This window comes from Sus scrofa, chromosome Y (assembly GCF_000003025.6).
Source record: "Sus scrofa isolate TJ Tabasco breed Duroc chromosome Y, Sscrofa11.1, whole genome shotgun sequence".
Taxonomy (NCBI): Eukaryota; Metazoa; Chordata; class Mammalia; order Artiodactyla; family Suidae; genus Sus; species Sus scrofa.
The window spans coordinates 22,378,151-22,404,993 of NC_010462.3; the positions used below are offsets into that span (position 1 = coordinate 22,378,151).

The 26,843-nt window shown below is 41.0% G+C and overlaps 1 protein-coding gene and 1 pseudogene across 1 annotated transcript in view; both read right to left on the minus strand.

Moving 5' to 3' along the window:
- The window catches only part of LOC110257958, a 123,791-nt pseudogene extending 116,997 nt beyond the window's left edge, over positions 1–6,794 (minus strand).
- LOC110257959 overlaps positions 20,864–26,843 on the minus strand; it is a 37,895-nt gene continuing 31,915 nt past the window's right edge. The window contains 3 exon segments of the mRNA XM_021080973.1: positions 20,864–21,198; positions 21,363–21,597; positions 25,991–26,045. Of these exon segments, the coding sequence (XP_020936632.1) occupies positions 20,864–21,198; positions 21,363–21,597; positions 25,991–26,045 (625 nt within the window).

Below are 26,843 nucleotides of genomic sequence, written 5' to 3' on the forward strand. Positions count from 1 at the left end.
GTATGTATGTAGTTATGTATTTATTAATTTATTAGTTCTGTATTCTGACTTATTTAAGTGATTACTTTCCCCTTGGGATTTCTTCCACCCTATTTCTTACTACTTATGTTATGCTATTTTATTTTATTTTTTATTTTATTTTATATTTTATTTTACTTTATATTTTATTTTTCTATGTTAATTTACTTTTCTTAGGGAAGCCCTTGCATTGTTTCCTTAAGAATGGCTTTAATGTTGATGTACTCTGTTAGGTTTTGTTTGTTGAAGAAATTCTCTATTTCCCCTTCTATTTTAAATGATATTCAAAAATAAATACATACACAAAGTAATGATACATTTGCTGTGTAGAGTATTCTAGGCTGCAGATTTTTCCTTTTGGAAAGTTGAGTATATCTTGCTACTTTCATCAGGCCTGTAGTGGTTCTGTAGAGAAATCCGGTGTTTAGGGAGGTCCCTTATAATTAAGGATTTGTATCTCTCTTGCTACCTTTAGAATGCTCTCTCCATCTTCGCCTTTTGCCATTTTTATTGCAACATGTCTTGGTGCGGGCATATTTGGGTTCAAAGTGTTGGGGGCCTTCTGCGATTACTGCATCTCGATATCTCTTTCCTAGAGTTTGGAAAGTTTGAGGCATAATTACTTCCAATATATTTTCAATCATCTCTTCTTTTTCTTCTCCTTCTTGAATGCCTTTTATGCATAGATTGGCATGCTTTATATTATCACATAGATCTCTTATATTGCTTTTGTGTTTTTTCATTTGTTTTTCTGTCTGCTGTGCTGATTGGGTAATTTCCATCATTCTATCTTCCAAGTCACTAATTCATTCCTCTGCACTAGTCATCCTGCTCTTTAACTCAGTTTGGGTCTCTGCAAATGAATTTTCTATTTTTTTTCTATTTTTCCTTATATGTTGTAGTTCCCTCTAAAGTAATCTGCACTAATGTTTTTATCTGCTCTTAACTCCTTGATAATCAGCCTTCATTTTTTCAGTATTTCCACTACTTCCCTTTTGAACTCAATGCCTCTCAGCCTCCAAAGTTCTGTTTCCTTGTTTGCTGCTTCCCATGAATTCTCCCGTCCCTTGCCTGGGAGTTATTCCTGAGCTTCTTCACCTTGCCCATGTTTTTCTTTTCCTGTCAGTTTGGGGAAGCCAAAATACACTTGGAGGCTTACAGCTATGCAAGGGTAACTCCTTGTATTCTTTGGGTGGTTACACTGTATTTTTGGGCATGGGTGTTTGTACATTTGCTGCTTCCTTCTTTGGTGTGAGCAGGCTATCATGCCAAGGGTGCTGAGTGTATTTGCAGGGAGAAGGCAGCAAGGGATAGTGCTGGTTATTGATGGGATCTTAGCAGCAGCAAGGACTTGCAGGAAGGTGATGCAGGTAACTCCTAGTTTCAAGGTTGAGGGGGTGATAATGAGCTTCATGCACAATGATAAGCTACCTGGAGCATTTGGTAGTGGCAGCAGTAGGGTGTGTGTGTATTCCCAGAGTAGTGAGAGAAAAAACAGGCAGTGTTTGGTCACAATGACCTCAGTGGTGCCCTCGGAGATGATTAGGGCCACAAGTGGTAGCAGGCCATGCCCACCTCTGGAGTCAGAGGTAACCATGGTGGTTTGCCTCACAACTGTAGATGCTGGGAAGAAGCACCCTGTCCCTCTTAGCCCACACAGGAGGTGCTGCACCTGCTGCTCCTAGTTGCAGGGCCTTGGCAAAGGACAGTTTCCAAGCATCTGGGTGCTATCTGGAGCATCTGGCAGTGACAGCTGCAGGGCCAGTATGATCCTAGGGGTGTGAGAGCAACAGTTGTTGGTGCTCAATTGCGGCACCATCTCTGTTTTCTGACCTCTTAGGTGACTGTGGTCACAGGCTGTGACCTGCGGCTTCTGAGAGGAATACTTTGGTTTGACCCTGGTGCCTGTAGAGTACACAAGAGGCACCACATTTCATTTAGCCCCTGCTGTACTAAGCCTGCACCAGAGGTGCCTGGCTGCCTCTAGCCTGCCCAAGATGAATCCAAGGTGCTGTAGCCCAAGCAAGTGGCTTCTTGCCACCCATAGCCTGCATCAGGAACAACCTGACCTCGGAGAGCCTGTGCACATGTGAGCAGGGAGATTTCTTTGGGGCTCACCCCTCCTCCCCTTGCCCTCCCCAACAATAGTGCCTTGCTTTTGTAGACAAAGAGAAGTACTTTCTTTTTTTTATTTTTTTATTTTTTATTTATTTTATTTTCCCACTGTACAGCAAGGGGGTCAGGTTATCCTTACATGTATATATTACAATTACAGTTTTACCCCCACCCGTTGTTCTGTTGCAACATGAGTATCTAGACATAGTTCTCAATGCTATTCAGCAGGATCTCCTTGTAAATCTATTCTAAGTTCTGTCTGATAAGCCCAAGCTCCGGATCCCTCCCCCCCCCTCCCAACAGGCAACCACAAGAAGTACTTTCAACTCCAAGAAATATTGTAACATGACTGCTGGTAGGACTGAAAACAATTTTTCTGAATGTGGCTCCAGAAAGGTGGCGAAACAGAAACATGAAGCTGCCAAGTCAGACAGATTCTGCATCTTCAACGGATTTGTTAACCATGCTAAGGTTTGGCATTAAAGACCAGCATAATTATTTAAGCCTCTCTTTGTGGAAAGCAAGAACGCAACTTATAAGTGTGCAGCAGGAAATATAAAGGGGAGGAAATAAAGGCACACCTAACCCGGAGAGTTTGAGCATTTTAAAACAATAATGATACCCCCTCGTTTTTTGTTTGTTTGTTTGTTTGTTTGTTTGGTAAATGTTTCATTCGAAACTACCACCATGTGCTGATGGTGATGCAATCGCTGATTATGTCATTGGCCTTCATTATTGCAGTTATGGTGCACTTATGGACATGGGTCCTGGGGAAGCTAAACTATGCTGTAGTTTGGAGTATGAAATGTATTTTCTAACTTATGCTTATCTTTTTCTTTTTGTCTTTATAGGGCCATACATTTGGCATATGGAGGATCCCAGGCTAGGGGTCAAACCAGAGCTGTGTCTGCTGGCCTAAAACAGCCATAGCAATGCTGGAACTGAGCAACATCTGCACTTTGATCACAGCTCACGGCAACTCTGCGTCTTTAAAACCCCCTGAGTGAGGCCAGGGTTTGAAGCCACTTCCTCATCAGCACTAGTTCGGTTCGTTCACTTCTTAGCCATGGTGGGAACCCCATGAAATTTATTTATTTATTTTTGTAATGAAGACAATCTTGTCAGGTAAGATCCAAGTTCCCTTTGAAATAACAGAGTATAATGCAGCTGAGAAAATGCTACATAAAGAATATGTATTTTCCCTTTCAAAACTGAACTTCATCTGCCCCTCTTTCCCTACCATCTTAATTTAGGCATCCATTCAATACAACCTAGACTATTTCAGAAATCACTTAACTCCCACTGTCTTTTTCCTTAGTTGCATTTTCTTTTTTGAAACCGTTATCATCAAGGAGGCATGTCAAATATTCCTGTCTAACTACCAAAATTTTCAAATATGGAAAAACCACAAAACAATCTGGCATTGAAAACCACTAAAAAGACAAAAGGACAACTAACAATGGGAGAAAATTGTTTCCGACCATGCAACTAAAAAGGGATTAATCTCTAAAATATACAAACACCTTATACAATTCAACCACAAAAAAGCCAACAACCCAATGGAATAGGGGGCAAAAGACCTGCATAGACATTCCACGAAAGAATATATATACAGATGGTCAGAAAGCACATAAAAAATTCTAAACATCATTGTTTCTTAGGGAAGTGAAAATACAAACTACTATGAGGTACCTTTCTCACCTGTCAGAATGGCCATCCTTAACAAGTCCACACATAAAAAAATGCTGGAGAGGGTGTGGAGAAAAGGAAACTCTCCTACACTGATGAAAGGAATGTCAATTGTTACAACCATTATGGAAACCACCATGGAAATACTTCAGAAAAGTAAGTATAGAACTAGTACCTGACCGACCCAGAAATCCCACTCTTGGGCATACAGCTGGAAAAAAACGTCCCTTGAAAAAGACACAAGCACATGTATGTTCATTGCATCACTGTCCACAAGAGCCAAGACAGGGAAATAACCTAAATGTCCATTGAGAAGATTGGACTAAGATGTGGTGTGTATGTGTTCCATATACACACACATACACACAATGGAACCCCGACTCAGCCATAAAAAAGAACAAAGTAATGCCATTTGCAGCAACATGGCTGGAATTAGAGAAGATCATGCTAAGTGAAGTTACTCAGAAAGAGGAAGGCGAATACAATACGATATCACATATGTGTGGACTGTAACAGATGGCACAAGTGGAACTTTCCACCTGAAGGAAACTCATGAATGTGGACAACAGTGTTTGGGTTGCCAAAGGGGAGGCGGCAGGATTGTGATGGACTGGAAATCGGGGGTTAGAAAAGGTGCAACGTATTGCATGTGGAGTGGGTATGCAATGAGATCATGCTGTAAATCAATGGGAACTACATCTAGTCACTTTTGATGGAGCACAACGGAGGGTTATGTGAAAAAACAGGATGCGTACGTGTATGGGTGTGGGTCTTGGGTGGTTGGGGTGGTGTGTGCCTGGGTCACTTTGCTCAACAGTAGAAACTTGACAGAACATGGGAAACAAGCTATGATAGAAAAAATAAACATCATTTTAGAAAAAGAAACACAGCCCTTAATTGTTTCATAAATGAAGTAATTGCAACTATGAAGATAAACATATATGTTTATTTTTGAAATAAAGGAATTGCAGGAAATTGTTGACATTTGCAAGCATAAATGTTCATCTTCACTATCCTGCAGAATGTATAGACCGTTGATAGGTCAAAATTAGGATGGTGTTCAAATAATGAAGAGGATGGAGGTGTTGGCCTTGAGAGAGAGGCAGCAGAGGTATCAGTGGCCATTGGCAATGGGTACCACGGATGGTTGGTTGGTTGAGGGTTAGACAAAGGGCCCTCTCTTGGTGGTATATTCTGATATCTGGTTGGAAAAGGGGACGGCTTCACCGTCATTCCAAAATAACCACTCGGGAAGGGAGAAATAAGGTGGTACTGAGACATGGAAGTGGTAGTTGTAATGAAATTCACAAGGTGGCCACTTGCTGGAGAGTAGCTGCTTTGTGAGTGCGTATGAAACGTGGTCAACTGATTTAAAGTAGCATGTTGAGCCACAACAGTTTGTCCTGTGGTCTGGCTGATGCTGATGATGTAGAAGAAACGTCACTTCTCACGGGGGTAGTTGTATTAGAAATTCTCTGGCTGGTAGAAGGCCTTCTTACTAAAGGCACATGTAAATTTGTGGAGGTTGAAAATGCATTTTCTCCACGAGTTTCTGCTTCAAAATCAGAATTATGATTATCCACCTTACGCCCTGTTCTAGAGTGCTTCTTGCTGCAACCTTGAAGTAAAGAAGCCGATACTGGAGAAACATTTTTATACGTGACTCTTCTTTTCCTCCTTACCAACAGTTGAGGACAGCCTCATTTAAAGTTTGGATTATGGTAGAACTGCAGCTAAAACCAAGGAGAAATTTATTTAATGGTATTTGAAACAAGGACACGAGGAGACAGAAACCATAATATCTGACTCTTTGCATCATATGGAGTTAATATCATGAGACAATACACGTCCATTGCTAATATTTTCAAAAATGTTCTTAGTGGTCACAGCCAACTATTGCTCTCAAGGAAAAATGTCTGGTATATTTACATTAATAGTATTAGGCTCTGTGGCCTGCATTTTTTGAGGTTCATTGACAAGCCTCAAGGAGGCTAGGACAATGATTTATCATCCCAAATATTTTATGACCAAGCCATCCTCAATTTAAAAATGTTGAGCATGGATGTTCCTGTCGTGGCACAGTGGTTAACGCATCCGCCTTGGAACCATGGGTTTGCGGGTTTGATTCCTGGCCTTGCTCAGTGGGTTAAGGATCTGGTGTTGCCGTGAGCTATGGTGTACTTTGTAGATGTGGCTTGGATCCCACGTTGCTGTGACTCTGGCGTAGGACGGGGGCTATAGCTCCAATTCAACCCCTGGCCTGGGAACCACCATATGCCATGGGAGTGGCTCAGGAAATGGCAAAAAGACAAAAAATAATCATCATAATAAAAATGGAACAGTACTTCATCCCACTTTCAAGGTCTACTTTGACCCTATATGGATGAACATATTTGCACATGTCCAAAGAAAATCTTATACACTCCCTCTATAAGTAGTAACTGGAAATTTCTTAATGCCATGATCCAAGCACAGACTTCATTTTCTTCTGCCAGAAAGTCATCTAGTGAGGCACATCTTTGAAAATTCCTTTGCAACTTATTAAATGCATAGGGGTTAAGCTGTCAAACTCAGCTTTTCATACTCTCAGTTTCAAATATTCTGAAGGGAGACTTTCTCTCCAGAACTTCTTTCTTGACACGTTCTTCATTAATCACTATCAAGGTTCCATTTGCTTCCCACCAAGTGGACTTAAAGTGATCACTTTCAGCAGTTTTCCAAAGTTTTCTGGGAAAGGGCAGAGGAAGAAAATCATCGTCTTCATCTGGTTCAGAGGCACACAATGTGCGACATGGCTTTTTTATCAGGGAGCCTTCAGACAAAGCCCGAAAAGCCTTTTCTTCAATCTGAGACCTCAAGTCCAAGTCCCCAGTGATTGAGTTATCACACCATGGAGATGTAATGGAGGATTCTGAACCAGTTGGTGCATCTTTAGGAGACACAGGTTGAATTTCTGAAGGAGCATGTGCCATCTCAGATTAGTTTCTCTGCAGCTACTCTTCTCAACAGCATGCCTTTTGAACTCTGCAATTTTAAATGCTGCTTTGGTAAGCCTACAGAGATAAAATCGCCCATGCATCACAATGGTTGCTAAGCTAAGTAGCTGTCAGATGACAGGTCTCCTAGCAATCTGAGCATAACCTTCAGTCAGTGCTTACTTTCCTATGAAATTGGTCCAGTTAACGTAAAATATGAGCTCCTTACTTAAACAGTAACCCCCCCTAACAAAAGTGAGGTCAGCAAAATCCCATTCCAATGGAATCTTTTTAATAAATAAGAAAACACATCACATAAATAAATCCATTTCATCACAGAAGTAAACATAAATTCCCTATTATAAACATACACATTTGGTGCCTGTTATTAAGGCCTGGAAAATGGGACCAAAAAAACCAGTAAAGTGAAACATATGGTATGTATCACTTCCCAGTTTATAACTAGAATCTATGCCGCATCTGTATTCAGAAAAATCTTAGCCAGGATTTCCCTGGCAGCTAGCTTGTTAAGAATCTGTTGTTGTCACCGCTGTGATCTGGGTTCAATCCCTGGCCTGGGAAATTCTGCATGCCCCAGGTGCAGTCCATAAAATAAAAATTAAAAAAAAGAAATAAAGGAAACAAACACACACACACAAAAACACAACCTTTATCACTAAGCAAGACACGGAAGATCCCTGGGCACCAAGCAAAATATCTATAGCCATGGAGATATAGAAAGAGGGATAAATGCTGTGGTTAGGAGAGGAAATTTTGGGAAGCACCATCCAAAGGGATATGAGATTTCCTTGTGGATTGAGGCCAATATTTCACAACTGGAGAAGTGATGGGTGTACAACATTCTGAAGATAATATATGCCATTGCATTGAATACATTAAAATTCATACACAATGTTTTCACATTGTTAAAAACTGACAGTGATTTGCTATCACTAATTTTAGCACATAGAGTTTTCTGTGTATCCTACGTAAGTAGTCTGTGTGTTAAACAATATTCCTAATATTTTCTCCTTTGGATGGCTGAGAGAGGAATTCACAAGGCCAATTGGTATTCACTAGGGCATCAGAAAGTGAGGGGCTGAGCTCTAGATGGCATCAGCCTTAACTGCAAGGAGGTGTTAGGCTTACAAAGCACCTGTGGTGGGAATCCGTGGATGAAGTCCATGCTGGGAACCGGTTGCAGGGACAATGAAGAAGGAGGGGAAGGTCAAAGGAAGTGTAACGGCTCGAGTCCCATGATGTAGAGCAGTTACTCCCTGTAAGAGGTTAAGCTCTGCAGGCAGTTGTTTCCCACAGGTCATTGTTTCTTGCTGCCCAACTTGAGCATCCACATACTGGGAGGGGGTGTCCACAGCAAGTCTCTCAGGTGAACTGCAGCGGTTGGGGTGTATGGGGGTCTGTCTCCATCCTCCTGGAAACCTGTCATTCAAGCCTTCCATTATATGGGATAGGGGTGACCATCTACTCTTCTCTATCTGCTTCCTGCTGGCCTGGGGTGACAAGTACTGGGTGGATGGACATGGTACAGGCTACCATAGAGTTTGGGAAGTAAAGAAAAATGAGTTTAAATAGGAGTTTAGGATGTAGGTTGATACCAGTATTGTTGAAGGAGGACTTCCATTTTATCTGAGGAGGTTTTAACACTTGGTGTGGTATTAACCCATAAATCACAGGAGCTATTGGTCATAACACATGTTGTCTCCTTTCTGTTGCTGTATGAGGAGACCTTGAAAGTGTAAGGTTGCCGCTGCCAGCTGATGATGCTTTGAGAAGCGTCGGTCGCATCATGTCTGACAGGGCACATAAACCCTAAGATCTTAGCCAGGCAAGGTTTGCCTAAAATTACTCCTGAAATATTTCCTCGTCTTCCTTGGATGTCTGGCCCACAGTTACTCCATTCTGCCTTTTCTCCCTACTGGCCCATGCAGATGCCATGGTTAACGATCTCTGTATTTCTAGATGAGAGAAGAGGCAAGAATTTGGGGCCATAGAAATGCTCACCTGAAATCGAACTGTCTGAAGGCATGTACCTCACTTCTGGTCTCCTCCCTGAGCTCTGCTCAGCAGGTGCTGCAGGGAAACAGCTGCTGTGGCTCAAGTTTTACTCCAAGGAGAGCCTGAAGGCAAGTGCTATACTTGAGGTCACAGTTGGCTATAAGCCCCCATGGTCATTGACAGTTTTGACAGGCATTTTATGACCATATCATCCCACAGTGCTAGGAATGAACATCCCTCATTCTGGCCAAGAGTTCACAGATAGGCCACTCAATGTGCTAATACTGGACAAGGCCACGTTAGGAGTAGCCAAAAGTCTCTGGACCACCTGACTTGCTAGTCTATTATGGTCCAGGAAAATATTCCCTCTTGTTGCATTTTCCCATACTTAGATGTCACCGATCTCATATGGAACTGTCTATCATTTTCAGTGATTCAGGCGCACATTGGAAATGCAGGAAATAGCAATTTTCTGAAAACAGTGAATAAAAATCACACAGAGACACTCATGCTGAGAGAAGGAATTCAGAAAGAGAAAGACAAATACCATATGATATCACTGATATCTGCAAGCTACTATACAGCAGAAATGAAGCTTTCCACAGAAAAGAAAAACATGGACTTTGAGAATGGATGTATGATTCAAGGGGGTGCAGGAGGCAGAAGGGAGGGAGTGGGAGTGAGTGGGAGCTTGGGGTTAATTGATGTAGACTATTGCCTTTGGAATGGATGAGCAGTGAGATCCTTCAGTGTAGCACTGGGAACTATGTCTATTTGCTTACGATGGAGCATGACAATGTGAGAAAATAGGGTACACGTGTGTGTATAACTGGCTCACAATGCTGTATAGTATGAAATATAATAATGTATTGGGGAATTAAAATAAACATAAAACCTCTTTGGATAAGGAGTCAAAAAATAATATAAGATATTTGTGGTCCATTAAAATATTATATAGAAAGAAGAATTGGTAATGTCATAAGTAAAAATTGAAAAGCTTCACCCAGAACAGACCAGTATTACCCTGTTGAGGTGGATTGGTCTGTCTCTTACCTTTAAAGGAAGTTTTATACTGGTTTGCCCAGTGTTCTTACCCTGTTTTTCCCTAGATGGTTTAAGTGTTCCCAATACAAGGAATCTTAATATTTAGATTAGTATAGATTTAATAATATAATTAATAAATTAAATTAGAAGTTATGTCAATTGGCTAAAGTTTCAATTTTTATTTATTGAGCTTTATTAGCATTAGATGAAATCATATTTCTGCCCTTGTGAGGGCAGGTATTATATTACCAGGTGAGGTGATCTCACCAAGGATCATAAATAATTAGAGCTCTGGTGGGAAGAAACACATCAATTTAAATCAGTAGGAAAACAAACAACAACATGGGTCAGGTGTGGCAATCTTGGGATAGTGGTACACTTCTGATGGTGTTTTCATTTTGTCCAGCCCTGGGTGTTTTGTTATTAGGGCCTTGTTATAAGGTGACTTTGAAGTCAGTAGTTCTCTCTGTAGACCAATGCAATGTAGAGGCCCTTCCTAAGTGAGAAATATCAATTTCAGAGTTATTTTATTCACATTATTAGTGCATATGTGGCTTAAGAATTCCTGATAAGGGAACTTTCATCTAGCCTGGAGACAACCCTTTAAATGATACTTTTCCAGAGTGTCTAGCCCCCTGGTTATCATGGAGCATCTGATATTCTCCCAGAGGCAGATTACAGCAATCAGTTTCCCAAGCTTAGAATATTTTCTGATTAATCCAGCTAAACTTTGAAATATTGTCACATAGCATCAAAGAACTCTTTGGGAAGTTAGTTTTAGAAAGTGAACCCTAACCTCGAAACACAGAACTAGAATATGAATCACAAGGTTTTGCTCTAAACGGATCTTCATTTTTCAGCAGATATGGTCGCTTTAGAATTGTAGAAGTTATACCCCAAAATGGGAAACACATTTCCTAAGTATTTCTTCTTCATTATTGGGTTTGCCTAGGAGCCAGGAAGAACCAAGTCACCTCTTGTATTTCCCATAATCCTGGCTCTTTAATTCATAGGTATTGTTTACCTTTTTTTAATCTTTTTGCCTTTTCTAGAGCTGTTCCCATGGCATATGGTGGTTCTCAGGCTAGGGGTCTAATTGGAGCTATAGCCACCAGCCTATGCCAGAGCCACAGCAATATGGGGTCCGAGCCGCATCTGCAACCTACACCATACCTCAAAGCAATGCCGGATTCTCAACCCACTGAGCAAGGCCAGGGACTGAATGTGCAACCTCATGGTTCCTAGTCAGATTCATTAACCACTGCTCCACAATGGGAACTCCTATTGTTTACCTATATTAACTTCCCTGCTTTAAGGGCAGACTTTTAGCACGCACACAAGGACATCAGGATGGCAAGTCTGACCATGAGGGGTTAATTTTTCAGCCATAATCCTATTGATTTTGTTCATACATTTCATTGCACAAATTGTCCCCTGTAAGTTACACTTCATAAGTTTGCAAAAAAATAACATATATATTTATATATATAAACACAAACACACACAGAAGAAAAATTTAAAACACCTGGTCAAATAGAGTCATACTTTATTGTTTAATATTACTTATTCATTCAACCAAAGTAACAAAGGATTTCAAAAGCAAATGCAAATTAAAGACCAGCAAATTCATGTAACCTGTTATCAAAAGCTAAGATTAAGAAAGTTAGTAAAACCTTCTTTTAACAGAGAGACAGAAACTAAATTCAAGTTTTGCACTAGCTTACCTTTAAAATTATTTTACTTCATTAATGTGAATTCCCAATGCAGTCAATTCTGACCAAGCACAAAAGTCCTTTCTCACTGTCCACTTCCCATAAAACTACCATCACTTTCTGCATCCATATTATTCTGTCTGCTACCGTTCCATTCAAGATAATAAGCTATAAGACAGACTTACTTTCTGTTCCCCTGGTAAAATGCAATTCCATTCCTCCTCCCTTCTTTACTGAAAAACCCATCAAACTTTCCTGGATGGACTTTTTATCATTTCTAAAAGAACATGCTTCCTGGTACAGAATATCTCAGCACAGCACCAAAATACCAATCATAGTCTTAAGTGATGTTGTAGTCTCTTCTTCGTAACTGAAGTCTCAGTATCTGATTTGACTTTTATCAAACCTAGGTACAATATGTTATTATACTTATGTTGATGACTCTGAAGACCTGTGCACATAAGTTAAATCAACAAATTTTAACTTTAACATCAAATGTTAATTCAATACTGAATATTTTCCTGTTCATGCGAATCCAAAATTAACTTACCTTATGTATTTTGAGAATTACAGATTTTTGATGAAGTAATTTTGGCAAAGTGGTACATGCACAACACACACAAAATACACAAAACAGGAACCTCAGATTTCCCATTCCAAAGCTTCAGCCATGAAGAACCCACAACTGTGGATTCAAATTGCAATGAGAGACAGTGGATTCAAATTGGGATTCTGACAGATGGAACAAAACAAGATCACTTGTGTAGATGTTTAAACCCCTTACATAGTCTTTAATTGATGATGGTAATGATAATTTTAATAGTTCTTTCCCCAAAATAAATTTTTCTATGGTACATAATTTTGACCCAGTTATGCATACATGTACAAATTCTATTTTCACATATTGTCATGCTCCATCACAAATGACTAGACATAGGTGCCAGTGCTGCAGAGCAGGATCTCTTTACTCATCAATTCCAGAGGCAAAGTTTATATTTATTAACCCCAAGCTCCCAACCTACCCAATCCCTCCCCCATGGCAATAACAAAACTATTCTGCAAGTTCGTGAAGTACATTTGTGCCTTATATTAGGTTCCAGATATAAATGATATCACACAGTATCTGTCTTTCTCTTTCTGACTTACTTCACTCTGCATGAGAGTCTCTAGTTCCATCCATGTTGCCACAAATGGCATTATTTTGTTCTTTTTTATGACTGAGTAGTGTTCCATTTTGTATATCTACCATATCTTCCTAAGCAAGTCATCTGTCAATGGACATTTGGGTTGTTTCCATGCCTTGGCTATTGTGAATAGAGATGCAATGTACATTTGAGTGCCTGTGTTTTTTAAGTAGAGTTTTGTCTGGATGTATGTGCAAACATGGGATTGCTGGGTCATATGGTAGTTCTATGTAAGACTTCTAAGATACCTCCATACTGTTCTCCATAGTGGTTTTACCAGTTCACATTCCCACCAACAGTGCAGGAGGGTTCCCTTTTCCCCATGCCTCATCCAGCATTTGTTATTTGTGGATGTATTAGTGACAGCCATTCAGACTGGTGAGAGGTGGTGTCTCATGGGTGTTCTCATTTTCATGTCTCTAATAATCAGTGATGTTGAGCATTTTTTCATGTGCTTGTTGGCCATTTATACATCTACGTTGGGAAAATGTCTATTCAGGTCTTTTGCCAATTTTTCCATTGAGTTGTTGTTTTTGCTGTTTAGTGGTGTACGTTGCTTGTATATTCTAGACATTAAGACTCATCAGTGGCATCATTTGTGTCTATTTTCTCCCATTCCGCAAGTTGTCTTTTTGTTTTCTTTTTGGTTTCCTTTCTGTGCCAAACTTGTAAGTTTGATTAGGTCCTATTGACTTATTTCTGCTCTTAATTCCATTGCTTTGGGACACTGACCTGAGAACATATCCATGAGGTTGATGTCAGAGAGCATTTGCCTATGTTCTCTTCCAGGATTTTGATGGTTGATTTTCTTATATTTAAGTCTTTACGCCTTTTTTCAGCTTATTTTCTTATGTAGTGTGAGGGCATGTTCTAGTTTCATTGATTTACATGCAGCTATTCAGGCTTCCCAGCAATGCTTGCTGAAAAGACTGTATTTTTCCCATTTTATGTTCTCGCATCCTTCGTCAAATATTAGTTGGACCATAGGTGTCTGGGTTAATTTCTTGGTTCTCTAGTCTGTTGCATTGGTCTATATTTCTGTTTTGGCACCAGGACCACACTGTCTTGATGACTGAGGCTTTGTAATATTGCATGAATTCTGGGAAAGTTATGCCTCCCGCTTGGTTTTTGTTCTTCAGAACTGCTTTGGCAATTCTGGGCTTTCTGTGGTTCCATACAAAGTTTTGGATTGTTTGTTCTCGTTCTGTGAAAATGTCATAGGTCATTTGATAGGGATTGTATTGAATCTGAAGATTGCTTTGGGTGGTAGTGTATCCATTTGTACAAAATTAATTTCTCCAACCCAGGATCACGTACTGTCTTTCCATTTCTTTACATCTCTTTTAGTTTCCTTGTTTAATGTTTTATAGTTCTCAGCATATAAGTGCTTTACATCCTTGTTCAGGTGTATTCCCAGGTATTTGGTTTCTTGGAGTGCAATTATAAAAGGTATTGTGTTTTTGTATTCCTCTTCTAAAGTTTCATTATTAGTATACAGAAATGTGACTGATTTCTGAATATGGATCATATATCCTGCTACGTTGCTGACTTTGTTGATCAGTTCAAAGTAGTTTTTGTGTTGTCTTTTGGGTTTTCTACGCATAGTATCATGACATCTGCATCCAGTGACAGTTTTATCGCTTCTCTTCCTACTTGGATGCCTTTCATTTCTTTGGTTTGTCTGATTGATGTGGCTAGCCCTTCCAGTAAAATGTTGAATAACAGTGGTGATAGTGGACATCCTTGTCTTGTTCTAGATTTTGGTGGAAAAGTTTTCAGCTTTTCTGCATTGAGTATTATATATGGGCCGTGGGTTTGTCATAAATGGCTTTAATTATGTTAAGGAGTGTTCCCTCTATACCTACTTAGGTAAGAGTTTTTATCATGAAGGGCTGTTGGACTGTGTCAAATGCTTTTTCTGCATCTATTGAGATGATCATGTTGTTTTTGACTTTTCTTTTGTTAATGTGGTGTATGGCTGATTGATTTGACACTGATTGATATGTTGAACCATCCCTGTGCACCTGGGGTGAATCGCACCTGGTCATGGTGTGTGACCTTTCTGATATGTTTTGTGCATTTGGATGGTTAAACTTTTGTTGAGAATTTTTTGCATCTACATTCATCAAATTTATAGGCCTGTAGTTTTCTTTTTTGGTGGTATTTTTGTCTGTCTTGGTAATTAAGCTGCTGTTGGCATCATAGAATGTCTTTGGAAGTGTTCCTTCTTCTTCAATTTTTGAAAAATTTTAAGGAGGATGTGTATAATTTCCTCTTTGTGTGTTTGGTGTAATTTTCCTGGGAAGCCATCTGGTCCGGGATTTCTTTTGTAGGTAGTGTTTTTATAACATATTCAATTTTGTCTCTAGTGATTGCTCTGTTCAGTTGATCTATTTCTTTTCAGTTCACTTTTGGCAGGATGTAAGACTCTAGAAAGTTGTCCATTTCTTCCAGGTTGTCAAATTTGTCAACAGCCAATTGCTCATAATATTCTCTCATTTTTTTTTTTTTTGTATTTCTTTACTATACATTGGACTTACCTTTTCCATTTCTGATTTCGTTTATTTGGGTTATTTCTCTCATCTTTTTGGTGAGACTAGCCAGAGGTTTGCCTATATGTTGACCTTTTCAAAGAACTAGCATTTTATTTGATTGATTGTTCCTATCATTTTTGAAACTCTATTTAATTGATTTCTTCTTTGGCTTTTATTATTTCCTTTCTTCAGTCAAATTTAGGTTTTGCTGGTTCTTTCATCTTTTTCATTTTATTTATATTTCCTTTTATTTTATTTTATTTTCCCACTGTACAGCAAGTGGTCAAGTTATCCTTACATGTATACATTACAATTACATTTTTCCCCTACCATTTGTTCCGTTGCAACATGAGTATCTAGACATAGTTCTCAATGCTATTCAGCAGGATCTCCTTGTAAATCTATTCTAAGTTGTGTCTGATAAGCCCAAGCTCCCAATCCCTCGCTCTCCCATCAGGCAGCCACAAGTCTCTTCTCCAAGTCCATGATTTTCTCTTCTGAGGAGATGTTCATTTGTGCTGGATATTAGATTCCAGGTATAAGTGATATCCTATGGTATTTGCCTTTGTCTTTCTGGCTCATTTCACTCAGGATGAGATTCTCTAGTTCCATCCATGTTGCTTCAACTGGCATTATGTCATTCTTTTTTATGGCCGAGTAGTATTCCCTTGTGTATCTATACCACCTCTTCCAAATCCAATCATCTGTGGATGGACATTTAGGTTGTTTCCATGTCCTGGCTATTGTGAATAGTGCTGCAATGAACATGCGGATGCATGTGTCTCTTTTAGGTAGAGTTTTGTCCGGATGTATGCCCAAGAGTGGGATTGTGGGGTGATATGGAAGTTCTGTGTATAGATTTCTAAGGTGTCTCCAAAATGTTCTCCATAGTGGCTGTACCAGTTTACATTCCCACCAACAGTGCAGGAGGGTTCCCTTTTCTCCACACCCCCTCCAGCACTTGTTATTTGTGGATTTATTAATGATGGCCATTCTGACTGGTGTGAGGTGGTATCTCATGGTAGTTTTGACTTGCATTTCTCTTATAATCAATGATGTTGAGCCTTTTTTCATGTGTTTGCTGGCCATATGTATATCTTCCTTGGAGAAATGTCTATTCAGGTCTTTTGCCCATGTATCCATTGATTGATTGCGTTTTTTGCTGTTAGGTTGTATAAGTGGCTTATATATTCTAGAGATTAAGCCCTTGTCGGTTGCATCATTTGACACTATGTTCTCCCATTCTGAAAGTTGTCCTTTCGTTTTCTTCTGGGTTTGCTTTGCGGAGCAAAAGCTTTTCAGTTTGATGAGGTCCCATGGGTTTATTTTTGCTCGAATTTCTATTGCTTTGGGAGACTGACCTGAGAAAATACTCATGAGGTTGATGTCAGAGAGTGTTTTGCCTATGTTCTCTTCTAGGAGTTTGATGGTGTCCTGTCATATATTTAAGTCTTTCAGCCATTTGGAGTTTATTTTTGTGCATGGTGTGAGGGTGTGTTCTAGTTTCATTTCCTTGCATGCAGTTGTCCAGGATTCCCAGCAATGCTTGCTGAATAGACTTTCTTTTTCCCATTTGATGTTCTTGCCTCCCTTGTCAAAGATTAATTGACCATAGGTGTCAGGGTTTATTTCTGGGTTCTCTATTCTGTTCCATTGGTCCGTCTGTCTCTTTTGATACCAGTACCACACACTGTTTTGATGACTGTGGCTTTGTAGTATTTCTTGAAGTCTGGGAGAGTGATGCCTCCTGCTTGGTTTTTGTTTCTCAGGATTGCTTTGGCAATTCTGGGTCTTTTGTGGTTCCATATAAATGTTTGGATTGTTTGTTCTAGTTCTGTGAAAAATGTCCTGGGGAATTTGATAGGAATTGCATTGAATGTGTAGATTGCTTTGGGTAGTATGGCCATTTTTACAATATTGATTTTCCCAATCCAGGAACATGGAATATCTTTTCATTTCTTTAAAACTTCTTTGATTTCTTTGATGAAAGTTTTATAGTCCTCGGCATATAGGTCCTTTACCTCCTTGGTCAGGTGTATTCTGAGGCATTTGATTTTGTGAGGTGCAATTTTAAAAGGTATTGTTTTTTGTATTCTTTTTCTAATATTTCTTTGTTGTTATACTGAAATGCGACTGACTTCTGCATGTTAATCTTATATCCTGCTACTTTGCTGAATCTATTAATCAGTTCAAGGAGTTTTGGTGTTGAGTCCTTAGGGTTTTCTATGTATAGGCTCATGTCGTCAGCATACAGTGACAGTTATATTACTTCTCTTCCTATATGGATGTCTGTTATTACCTTTACATTTTGGAATTTTTATTATAATTCGTCTTTGTGTAGGCTTGTTTGGGATCAGCTTGTTTTGGGCCTTCCTGTTTCTTGATATCAGTATGCTTTTGATTTGGAGAGTTTTCAGCCATAAGTTCTTCAAATATACTTTCAATCCCCTTTTATTCTTCTCCTTCTGGAATGCCTATTATTTGTAGATTGACTCACTTTATATTGCCCCATAGGTCTCATATTGCTTTTATGTTTCTTCATTTGGTTTTGTGTCTGCTGTCTCTTTGGAAGAATTACATTATGTTCTCTTCACATCACTAAATCATTCCTGTGCATTATTCATTCTGCTTTATTGCCTTAAGGTCAGTTTGTATTTCTGCAAATAAATTTCTTGTTTTTCATGGCTTCTCCTTATGTTTTCTAGTTCCTTTCTAAAGGAATCTGCATTGCTCTTCACATCCACTCTTAATTCCTTCAGTATGTTCACTATCTGCCTTCTGATCTCAATGTCTGTCAGACTGTAGAGGTCTGTTTAATTGTTGACTGCTTTAGGTGAATTATCCTGCTCCTTTAATTGGGCATGGTTTCTGTGCTTCTTCGTCTTGCTCATGTTTCTCTTTTTCTGTGAGTTTGGGGAAGCCAAACTTTTGTCCTGTATGGCTACATCTATGCAAGAGCACCCCTTTGTATTTTGGGGGGGTTACTATTTATTTTTGGTGTGGGAGTTTGAATATTATTTCTTTGGTGTGAGCAGACTGTTTTCTCCAGGATGCTCAGTGTGTTTTCAGGGAGGAGGAGGCAATGGGTAGGGCCAGCAATCATTGCCTTTTTGGCAATGGCATTAAGGACCTGCAGGAAGTTTGCACAGGCTATTCCTAGCTGCAGGGCCCTGCAAAGTTGTAATAAGTTCTGGGCAGATCTTCAAGGTGACCAGAGCATTTGGTAGTAGCAACAGAAGGGTGTGTGAGTTCCCAGGGGAGTGAGAGTGACCACAGCTTTTGTTTGATTGCAATGCCCTCCTCTGAGGTGATTGGAACCACAGGTGGTCCCTGTTCAGGGATGCCTATTGGGAGCAGTGGCCATCTCTAGAGTCAGTGATAACTGCAGTGGTTTGGCCCTGCCACATGTAGAGCATGCATGAAGAAACCTGTCTCACTTATCCCACATAGGAGGTGTTGAAAAGTGTGCTCCTAGTTGCAGGATCCTGGGATGTGACAGAGATCAGGCATGTGGGTACTGCCCAGAACATTTGACAGTGGCAACATCAAGGCAGGTGTGTTCCTGGGTGTGTGAGAGCACCAACATTTGGCATTCAGTCACCCTCCTGTGTGGTGCCCTGTAGGTGAATGGGACTACAAGTGATTTTTGTTCAGATATTTCCAATGGTAATGGGCCATGCTCATCTCTGGAATCAGGGATAACTGTGGTGGTTTTCCACCTGCTGCCTGCAGACCTGGGCTAAGAAGCACCCTGTCCCAATTAGCCCACGTATGAGGTGCTGCACTAGTTGCTCCTGATTGTAGGGTCTTGGGAAGGGACAGTGACCGAGTGTCTGGGGGCCACCCAGAGCATTTGGAAGTCACAGCTTCAGGATGGGTGTGTTCCCAGAGGAGTGAGAGCAAGAGCATATGGTGCTTGGTTGCAATGCCCTCTTTTTTTGGCACCTCCTGTGGTGAGTGGGGTCGCTGGTGGAGTCCACTCACAAGTCTCCAGTGGTGACCAGCCACATATCCTTCTGGCCTCTGATACATCCACTGCAGTCTGTCCCTTCCACTTTCAGAGCCTGAGTCTCCAGCCCCCACCTAAGCCTCTCAGTCTGTGGGGTCTAGGCCATTGGTTCAGATGATCTGTGTGGCTCTCACCCTGCTTTTCTGTTCTCAGTCCAGCTCCTATGTTTTCCTTGGCCACTTTGAGGTCCTGCTGTCTCAGCTGAACTTTTGTCAGTTAGGTGGCTTCTCAAGAGGTGAATTTCTTTTCTCATTCAGAGCCCCCTCTTGGGGATGCTAGTCTTGTCCTGATTCCTTTTCTCTCTCTTTTTCCTTCTGTTCTACCCAGTGATGCCAAGAGTTTCTTGCCCTTTTTGGAGGTTTCAGTTCTTCTGCTAGCATTCAGTTGATGACCTGTGCCAGTAGTTTTACATGTAGATGTGTTTTTAGATTTTTTTGATGTGTTTGTGGGTAAGGGTGTGCAGAACCCCTTACTCCTCTGCCATCTTGATACGCCCCCCCAAACCCCTTTTTAACAAAGTTTGTAAAAAATATAGCATTTCTCTTTGTCCTTGAGAATCAACTTTCACCACGTACCCTTATTCCTGAAATTTCAATTCCAAAAAGATGGTGGAGCTAAGGCTTCCAGAAGTCCAGGTAGAACAACTGCATCTTGAAGACACAGGCAAATTCCTCCTGGGATGACTTTGTTTCCATAAGGGAAGAAAACATTTCCCTCAGTACTTACAAGCCTCTTTCCTGCATCTTAAAGTTCCATGTCATGTAAGTGCAGGCATGGAGTTTGTGGGCCCTGTCCTAATATTTGTATATTTTTTTCTGTCAGGAGAAGCCTGGTTTATAAAATGGACTGCAAGAATGGCGTGTCCTTCACTGGCCCCAGGGTCTGGATTAGTTTAGTGTATGGATCAGACATGGGATGGGGAACCTGAATCCTGGTTATGCCTAAGATTCCATTAGCAACTTCCCTCAGGGGCCTGTATTGTGGTTTTCAGGGGGTTGTGAACCATTCTTTTAACTCAGTTTGAATGGGAGCATGCTGCTGAGCTATGGAATGGGTGGAGGTATCCCACACTCACGGCAAAAGAACAGAAGCTGGGAGAGGAAGCTTATCATCATTTGGGTGAGCAAGGGTGAGGAGGAGAGAAGGCTCGGCAAGAGAGACAGGGGTGAGAAGTGTGAAGGTGGCTCTGATTTTAGGTAAAATGTCTCTGCCAAGAATTGGGGCTGGACACCTGGTTAATATCAGGAAAGAACAGCTAAAGGGTATTCCTGATGAGGTGCAGTTTAGAGGGGGTGTTGATAAGAGTTTGGAGATTAGACCACCAACATGCAGAATAGAGACATGAGAGGGGTGTTTGTGACCTGTTAATTCAGGTCGTGATGAATAAGTGGCCCCTAGTTAAAAAAGAAAACTTACCTCCAACCAGCAGCATTACCTGCTTCTCCAATGGAGTGGTAGTTGTGGGGTCCAGAGGGGTCCAGCTGTTTCCAGAGCTGACAGACCCTCAGTCTTCTGTGATCATAACAAAGTGGCTTGGCCTGTCAAATTTGATGCTTCTGGTGTTTATTCAGGGAGGCACATGGCCCTCCCCTGAGAGGTTTCGAGTGGCCTCTCTTGTCACACCTGCAGCATGGGCCTGGAGTGTCTTGGAGCCATTGTCCAGCTGAGGGAGCCTGTATTTGTGGGAGCCCTGAGTGGCCATTGCCAGCATTTCGTATTTACCCTGATCTCTTTTTAAGTGTTGGCTCTCAGCCTCTTTATCCTGATTATTAAAGACCTTGAAGGTGAGGGTGAAGACATCCTGCTGAGGGGTTTGAGGGCCATCCTCCCACTTTTGTAATCTGTGCCTTATGTCAGGTGCAGACACAGAGATGAAGGGAAGATTTAAGAAAATATTTCTTCCTAACAGGAAAAGTTTAACTTTGTGTATATTTGGAGTGCCTCTGTTAATAAAGAAAGAAGTAAGGCAGGATTTTCATGAGGGCCTTGGCTAATTTCTTTTTGTTTTCTTTCTTTCCTTGGTAGATAAGAGCTGCTTCCCAGAGTCCTGCTCTGAGACAATTTACCAAGTGACTCTGCAGTTTGAAGCCTGGGGAATCGACCAGAGAGTCTGTTTGGAGCCTGTCTCAGGACTGGTATTGCCCTCACTCTTTGGGTCTTATTTTGCCAGTGGAGGTCATCTGTGTGGGCCTGAGTGGCCAACCAGGCCCTTTCCTTTTCCTTGGGGTAGAGGATGTAGGATAAGGTGATATCAACATCATTGAAGGTAAGGTCATGGGACTGAGTGATTTGGTCAAATTCCTAACATAGGTGGAGGGGTCAGAAGAGAAGGAGTCTAATCTTTTTTACAACTTAAGAGGGATTGGACAAGGAATTAGGGACATGGACCCAGACAATCCCTTCAGTTCCTGCAGTATCCCCTAATGGGACAAAATGAGCTAGTTGGGAGGTGTTTTGGGAGGCAGGAATTTGGACCCATGAATGTGTACAAGGAGGAGAGAAATTGGGGTCTGTATCTGGTTTAGGATTGGGAGAAGCTGATGAAAGTTTGGTGGGGGGAGGAGGATTTTGAGTTGGTGGGAGAGCTGGAGGCATGGAGATATTTGTATTGGGGAGAATAATGATCTGCAGAATCAAAGCAGGAGCTGTCAGAATGAGAGGGACTATGACATGCATGATGGAGAAGAATTTGAAAGGTGGAGCAAGAAGAACAGAGGGAGGGATGTGAGCTGAGGGTAAAGACTGCCTGAGCATAGGGAATTTTATACCACTTGTCATTACAGGGACAAAAGTTATTGAGGTCACTGAAGACATTGAAATTGAAGGTAGACTTGTGGTTGCCAGGGGGAGTGGGACGGGGAGGGAGTAGGATGGATGAGGAGCTTGGTGTTAATAGATGCATACTATTGCTTTTGGAATTGATTAGTAATGAGATCCTGCTGTGTATCACTGGGAATTTTGCCTAGTCACTTATTATAGAGCATGTTAATGTGAGATAAAAGTATATATACATGTATGTATAACTGGTCACCATGCTGTACAGCGATGAAGAAGAAAATTGACAGACCACAGTGAACCAGCTATAATGGAAACAAATATCATTACATAAAAACCTGAAAGTGGGCTTTTGGGTCCATGGAGAGCCATTATGAAATGTATATCCTGTGCATGCTGAGTTAAAAAGAATTAAAAATGCTTGGACCTAACATCTCCTTTTGGGGAGATTCTGAATTTCAGAAGAGGCAGCCAAGAGGTGTGTTCTGTGGAGGAGTGGAGGGCATATTCCACATGATGAAGACTAAGAGGGGATGTGGGGTAAGGAAAGGGCCAACTCCCAAAGCTGCTTATTAGGCTGATTGTCTCTAAAGTCTGGATAGTGGATGCTGAGGGACAGAGAGAGAGGTTTTGCTCTGATGTGGATGTCCCCAGATGAGAGGGATGGGGCCAAGTGTCTATGCATTCTACAGACCTAGTGTGATGCTTTGTTGCAGAAGGTTGTACTCTGATGTGCCAGAGGAACTGGGGCCCAAGAGCCATGCTGACAGGAGACCCAGAAAAGTGGCAATTACTCACCCAAGTATAAGAAGTCAAGTGTTGGATGCAGAGTCAGTCACAGAAATGTTAGGTGTTCCTCCCTGCTTGAGCAGGAGAGGATTTGTGCAGAGGTGCCTGGATCAGGGACCCAAACCTCAGTGGGGTCCAGAGGTTAAGCCAGGAAGAACTGCCCCTGCCTTCTGCTCTCTGGGTTTCAAACCCAGGAGTTTTGGGCACCACTGATCTTCCCATTCCCTCACCATTCCCTCTTGGGTTTTAGCACCAGATGTGAATTTTGCTGAGGGAGGAGTGGGCAAGGGCATTTGATAAACAGGAGAGATTTATTAATGGCTCAGGAGGGCACCAGCCTTGACTGTGAGGAGATTCCAGGCTTATAAAGGATCTGTGGCAGGAATCTGTGGTAGGAGTTCATGGCAGGAACTTTGATGGGAACAATGAAGAAAGAGGAGGGGAAGGTCAAGGGAGGTGTAGGTGGTTGAGTCCCATGACAGAGAGCAGGTAATCCCCATAGGAGATTAACCTATGCAGGCAGTTGTTTTCCTCAGGCCACTGTTTCTTGCTGTCCAACTTGAGCATTCAGTTCTCAGAGAGGGTGTCCATAGCACATCTGCATGGTGAACAGCCCTATATTTGGGCTATGGGGGTATGTCTTCATCCTGAGGAGAACCTGCCATTTTCACAGTCATATTAGCACAGCATATATGATTCTTTTAATATGTCTGTAACTATATGGTAAATATTCATGAAGTAAAGATTTTGAGTGAACTTAGGGCCTCTATCATTAGGGAAAACCTAACAATTGGGAGATAAATCATAACAAGAGAGTTTATATGTAAAATTTATTTATATATGGGTAAAAGGAAAATTGCTATTGTTGAAGGAGCCACAGAATATCTTAAAAAAACAATAAGGATTAATAATCTTTTTTATATTTTTTAGAATATAAAGGAAGGAGACTGTGGGGTGTTGGAGCGGAAATAACAAAGGCAAAGAGTCAGGAGCACTGAGGTTTCACATATGCTTGTTGACCAGCAAATGGCCAGGGGATCTGAGAGAAAGTGAGGCCTTCATATCATTATGGGGTGGTAGGTTTTCTAGGGGCTTGTGCCTGAAGTAACCAGTGTCAGACTTAGCATCCGGCTACATAGGAGTCATAGGAGGAAAGGGTGAGTACTTTCCTAGATATCATCATGCAGGGGTAGGGGGAGAGGGTGAGAATGTTGCAACATAGATTGTGTGCTGAAGGTTAAGTCAAATGTAGTCAGGGCCATCATTGTTCCAGACAGTCCATTCCTGGTTGGAAATGATAAGGGGGTGGGCAGTTGGGTGGTTTCATCTGGCTCTCTGAATATCATTGCATAAGAATCTATGAACATAGGAGTATAAATATAAAATAGGACCTAGATTTTGTGAAACAGTCTTAATATTGAGAAACAGGTTTCTCCTTTGCAAGATGAGACTTCATTTTCGGTAAGAACTTTTGTTGGTTCGTGGCTGAAAGAAGTTTTAAAATAAAGGTGTGACTGGATTACTATTATGACCTTGGTAAATAATATTTAATATGTGTTGAAGAAATACATAATGCATTCTATATTTATCACATTTTAGGAGGCATTTTTTTCACAACTAGAAAGAGTGTCAAATTTGGCAGTATGTCTTAGTGTAAAGCAGTTCTTTTTTTTTTTTTTTTTGTCTTTTTGCTATTTCTTTGGGCCGCTCCCGCGGCATAGGGAGGTTCCCAGGCTAGGGGTCGAATTGAAGCTGTAGCCACTGGTCTACGCCAGAGCCACAACAAAATGGGATCTGAGCCGTGTCTGCAACCTACACCACAGATCACGGCAATGTCAGATATTTAACCCACTGAGCAAGGGCAGGGACCGAACCCGCAATGTCATGGTTCCTAGTTGGATTCATTAACCACTGCGCCATGACGGGAACTCCTGTAATGCAGTTCTTAATTCAGAATGCTGCTTATTAACAAAAGGTAATAAAATTTCTTTTCATTAAATATTTTGTGATGATATAACATACACCATGGAAGGTAGCTTCATGAAATTTGACAGTTGTTTTTTTTTCCAATTTTTTTGGAAAATGTTAAAGATATCTCTACTTTTCAAGACATTTCCATAGATTTCCAAATGCAGACTTTGTGGGGGATTTATTGGTACAATGTTTAGTATATGTGAAAAAATAGTAGTTCATGTTAAGAGGTAAAAAAGTCTCATTAAATTGTGGCTGAGAATTTTGGGGTGCTAGAATGGCAGGATCATATATGAAAGAAGGCATCTTTGTGGATATCAGGGGAAGATGGCCTAATTCAGTTGACTCCTAGCTCCAAATTACAAATCATACCTTGAATCAAAATCATAGGGGAGAGTGAAGAGTTTTATCCTGAAAAGATGCATATAATATGTTGTATGGTACTTACCCATATGAAGAATAAATTTATTTTGGTCTCTGCATCTCTTTAAGAGTTAGCATTGTTGTACAGGGGTTTTTTTATCTTAGTTGTGGGAAGCTTTCCTAAATTGGGTGGAAATGTCTTTAGTTATATTTATCCAATACGTGTAAAATTTAACTCGCAGACAGAATGTGGATGGGAATGGGATTCTACAAGAGAAGTAGTAACTTAGCAAGGTGAAAAGAGGAGACCAGGGTAGTGATGACACAGTGACAGGTGTAGAGAACCTCATTTCAGTACCAGGCTCAGGAAGTTTCAGGGTGAGGGCAAAATCACTTTTCCTGTACTCTAAACCCATGGAGCAGCAAATAAACAAGTAATCAGCCCCTTCTAATTTTTCTCATTCTCTCCCTTGTGAACTGAAGTTTGGCACTTGCCTTCAGGCTGTACATGGAGTAAAACAGGAGCCACTACAACTACCACCCTGCAGCACACCCTGAAGGGAGTTCAGGGTGGAGACTGGGAGTGAGGCACTCTGTGCTCTAGGAAACCTGGAAGAACAGGCTTTTCAGACAATCAGATATTTTTAGGAGCTTTTATGTGCCCAATTCTTGCATCTCCTCATATCTAGAAAACACTAAAATCCTTAATGCTGATGTCTGCTCCTTGCTAGTCTCCTTCAGCAGAGCAGCAACAAAATTTATAAAATGTATGTGTGCTTCATGCACCACCCCTAACCTTTATCATATCCTGATATTTCCCCTTCCCTCCTTTGGGTGGTAGTTCAGCCCATCTGCAGGTAAGAATAAAGAATGTCCCAGTCATCTGTGAATTCAGTCACCTCCAAGTGAGCTGAGAGCCAGTGGGCCTTTCAGGCTATCAAATCTCAGGATATTGATCATCTTAGCTGAGGTGCATATCAAAGGAATGGCTTCAGTGAGCCCAGGGCTCTTTGATTCCTGCTACCTGCCCTTTCTTCCAAAAACTCCTATAGATCCTGGCTCCCCCCTCACCACCTCAGAGCTGTTTCTCAGGGTGACTTGAGATGCTGTCTCCTGGGTCTAAGTCCTAATTTCACCCCAAATCATACATAACTCTCAACTTTCAGGTTGTGTAATTTTTTAGATGACACTCTGCATAGACCAAAGTATTTAACAGTGGTTGAGTCCACATAAATACAGTGATTTTAAGTGGCAACAGTGGACCATTTTCTGAGTTATTCAGAAATATGGGGCATAGGCTATGTGAGGACAAACAAGTACACTTGCCTGAAGGCCCTTTTACTCTGGGCCTCTCTTTAGCTTGACATGCTACATTTTAGACTATTGAAAGCCCACTTCTAAACTCCAAGATTTTTCTCTATGTTCACGATTTCATAAGTGCTTTCCAAACCTAAACTTGAGAGGACAGCTTACATTTTCTGAGGAGTAGAGAGTGAGTGTGGTGGTCAGAAAGATGCAATCTGCATTCATATTGCATTTGATGTATAGATGGCTTGGGGAAGAATGGGTTTCATTTCTCATATCTCTCCTCTTAAGCCCAGGATACATGTCTTCTCTATAATTATTTGCTTGAGGTCCATTATGCTCTC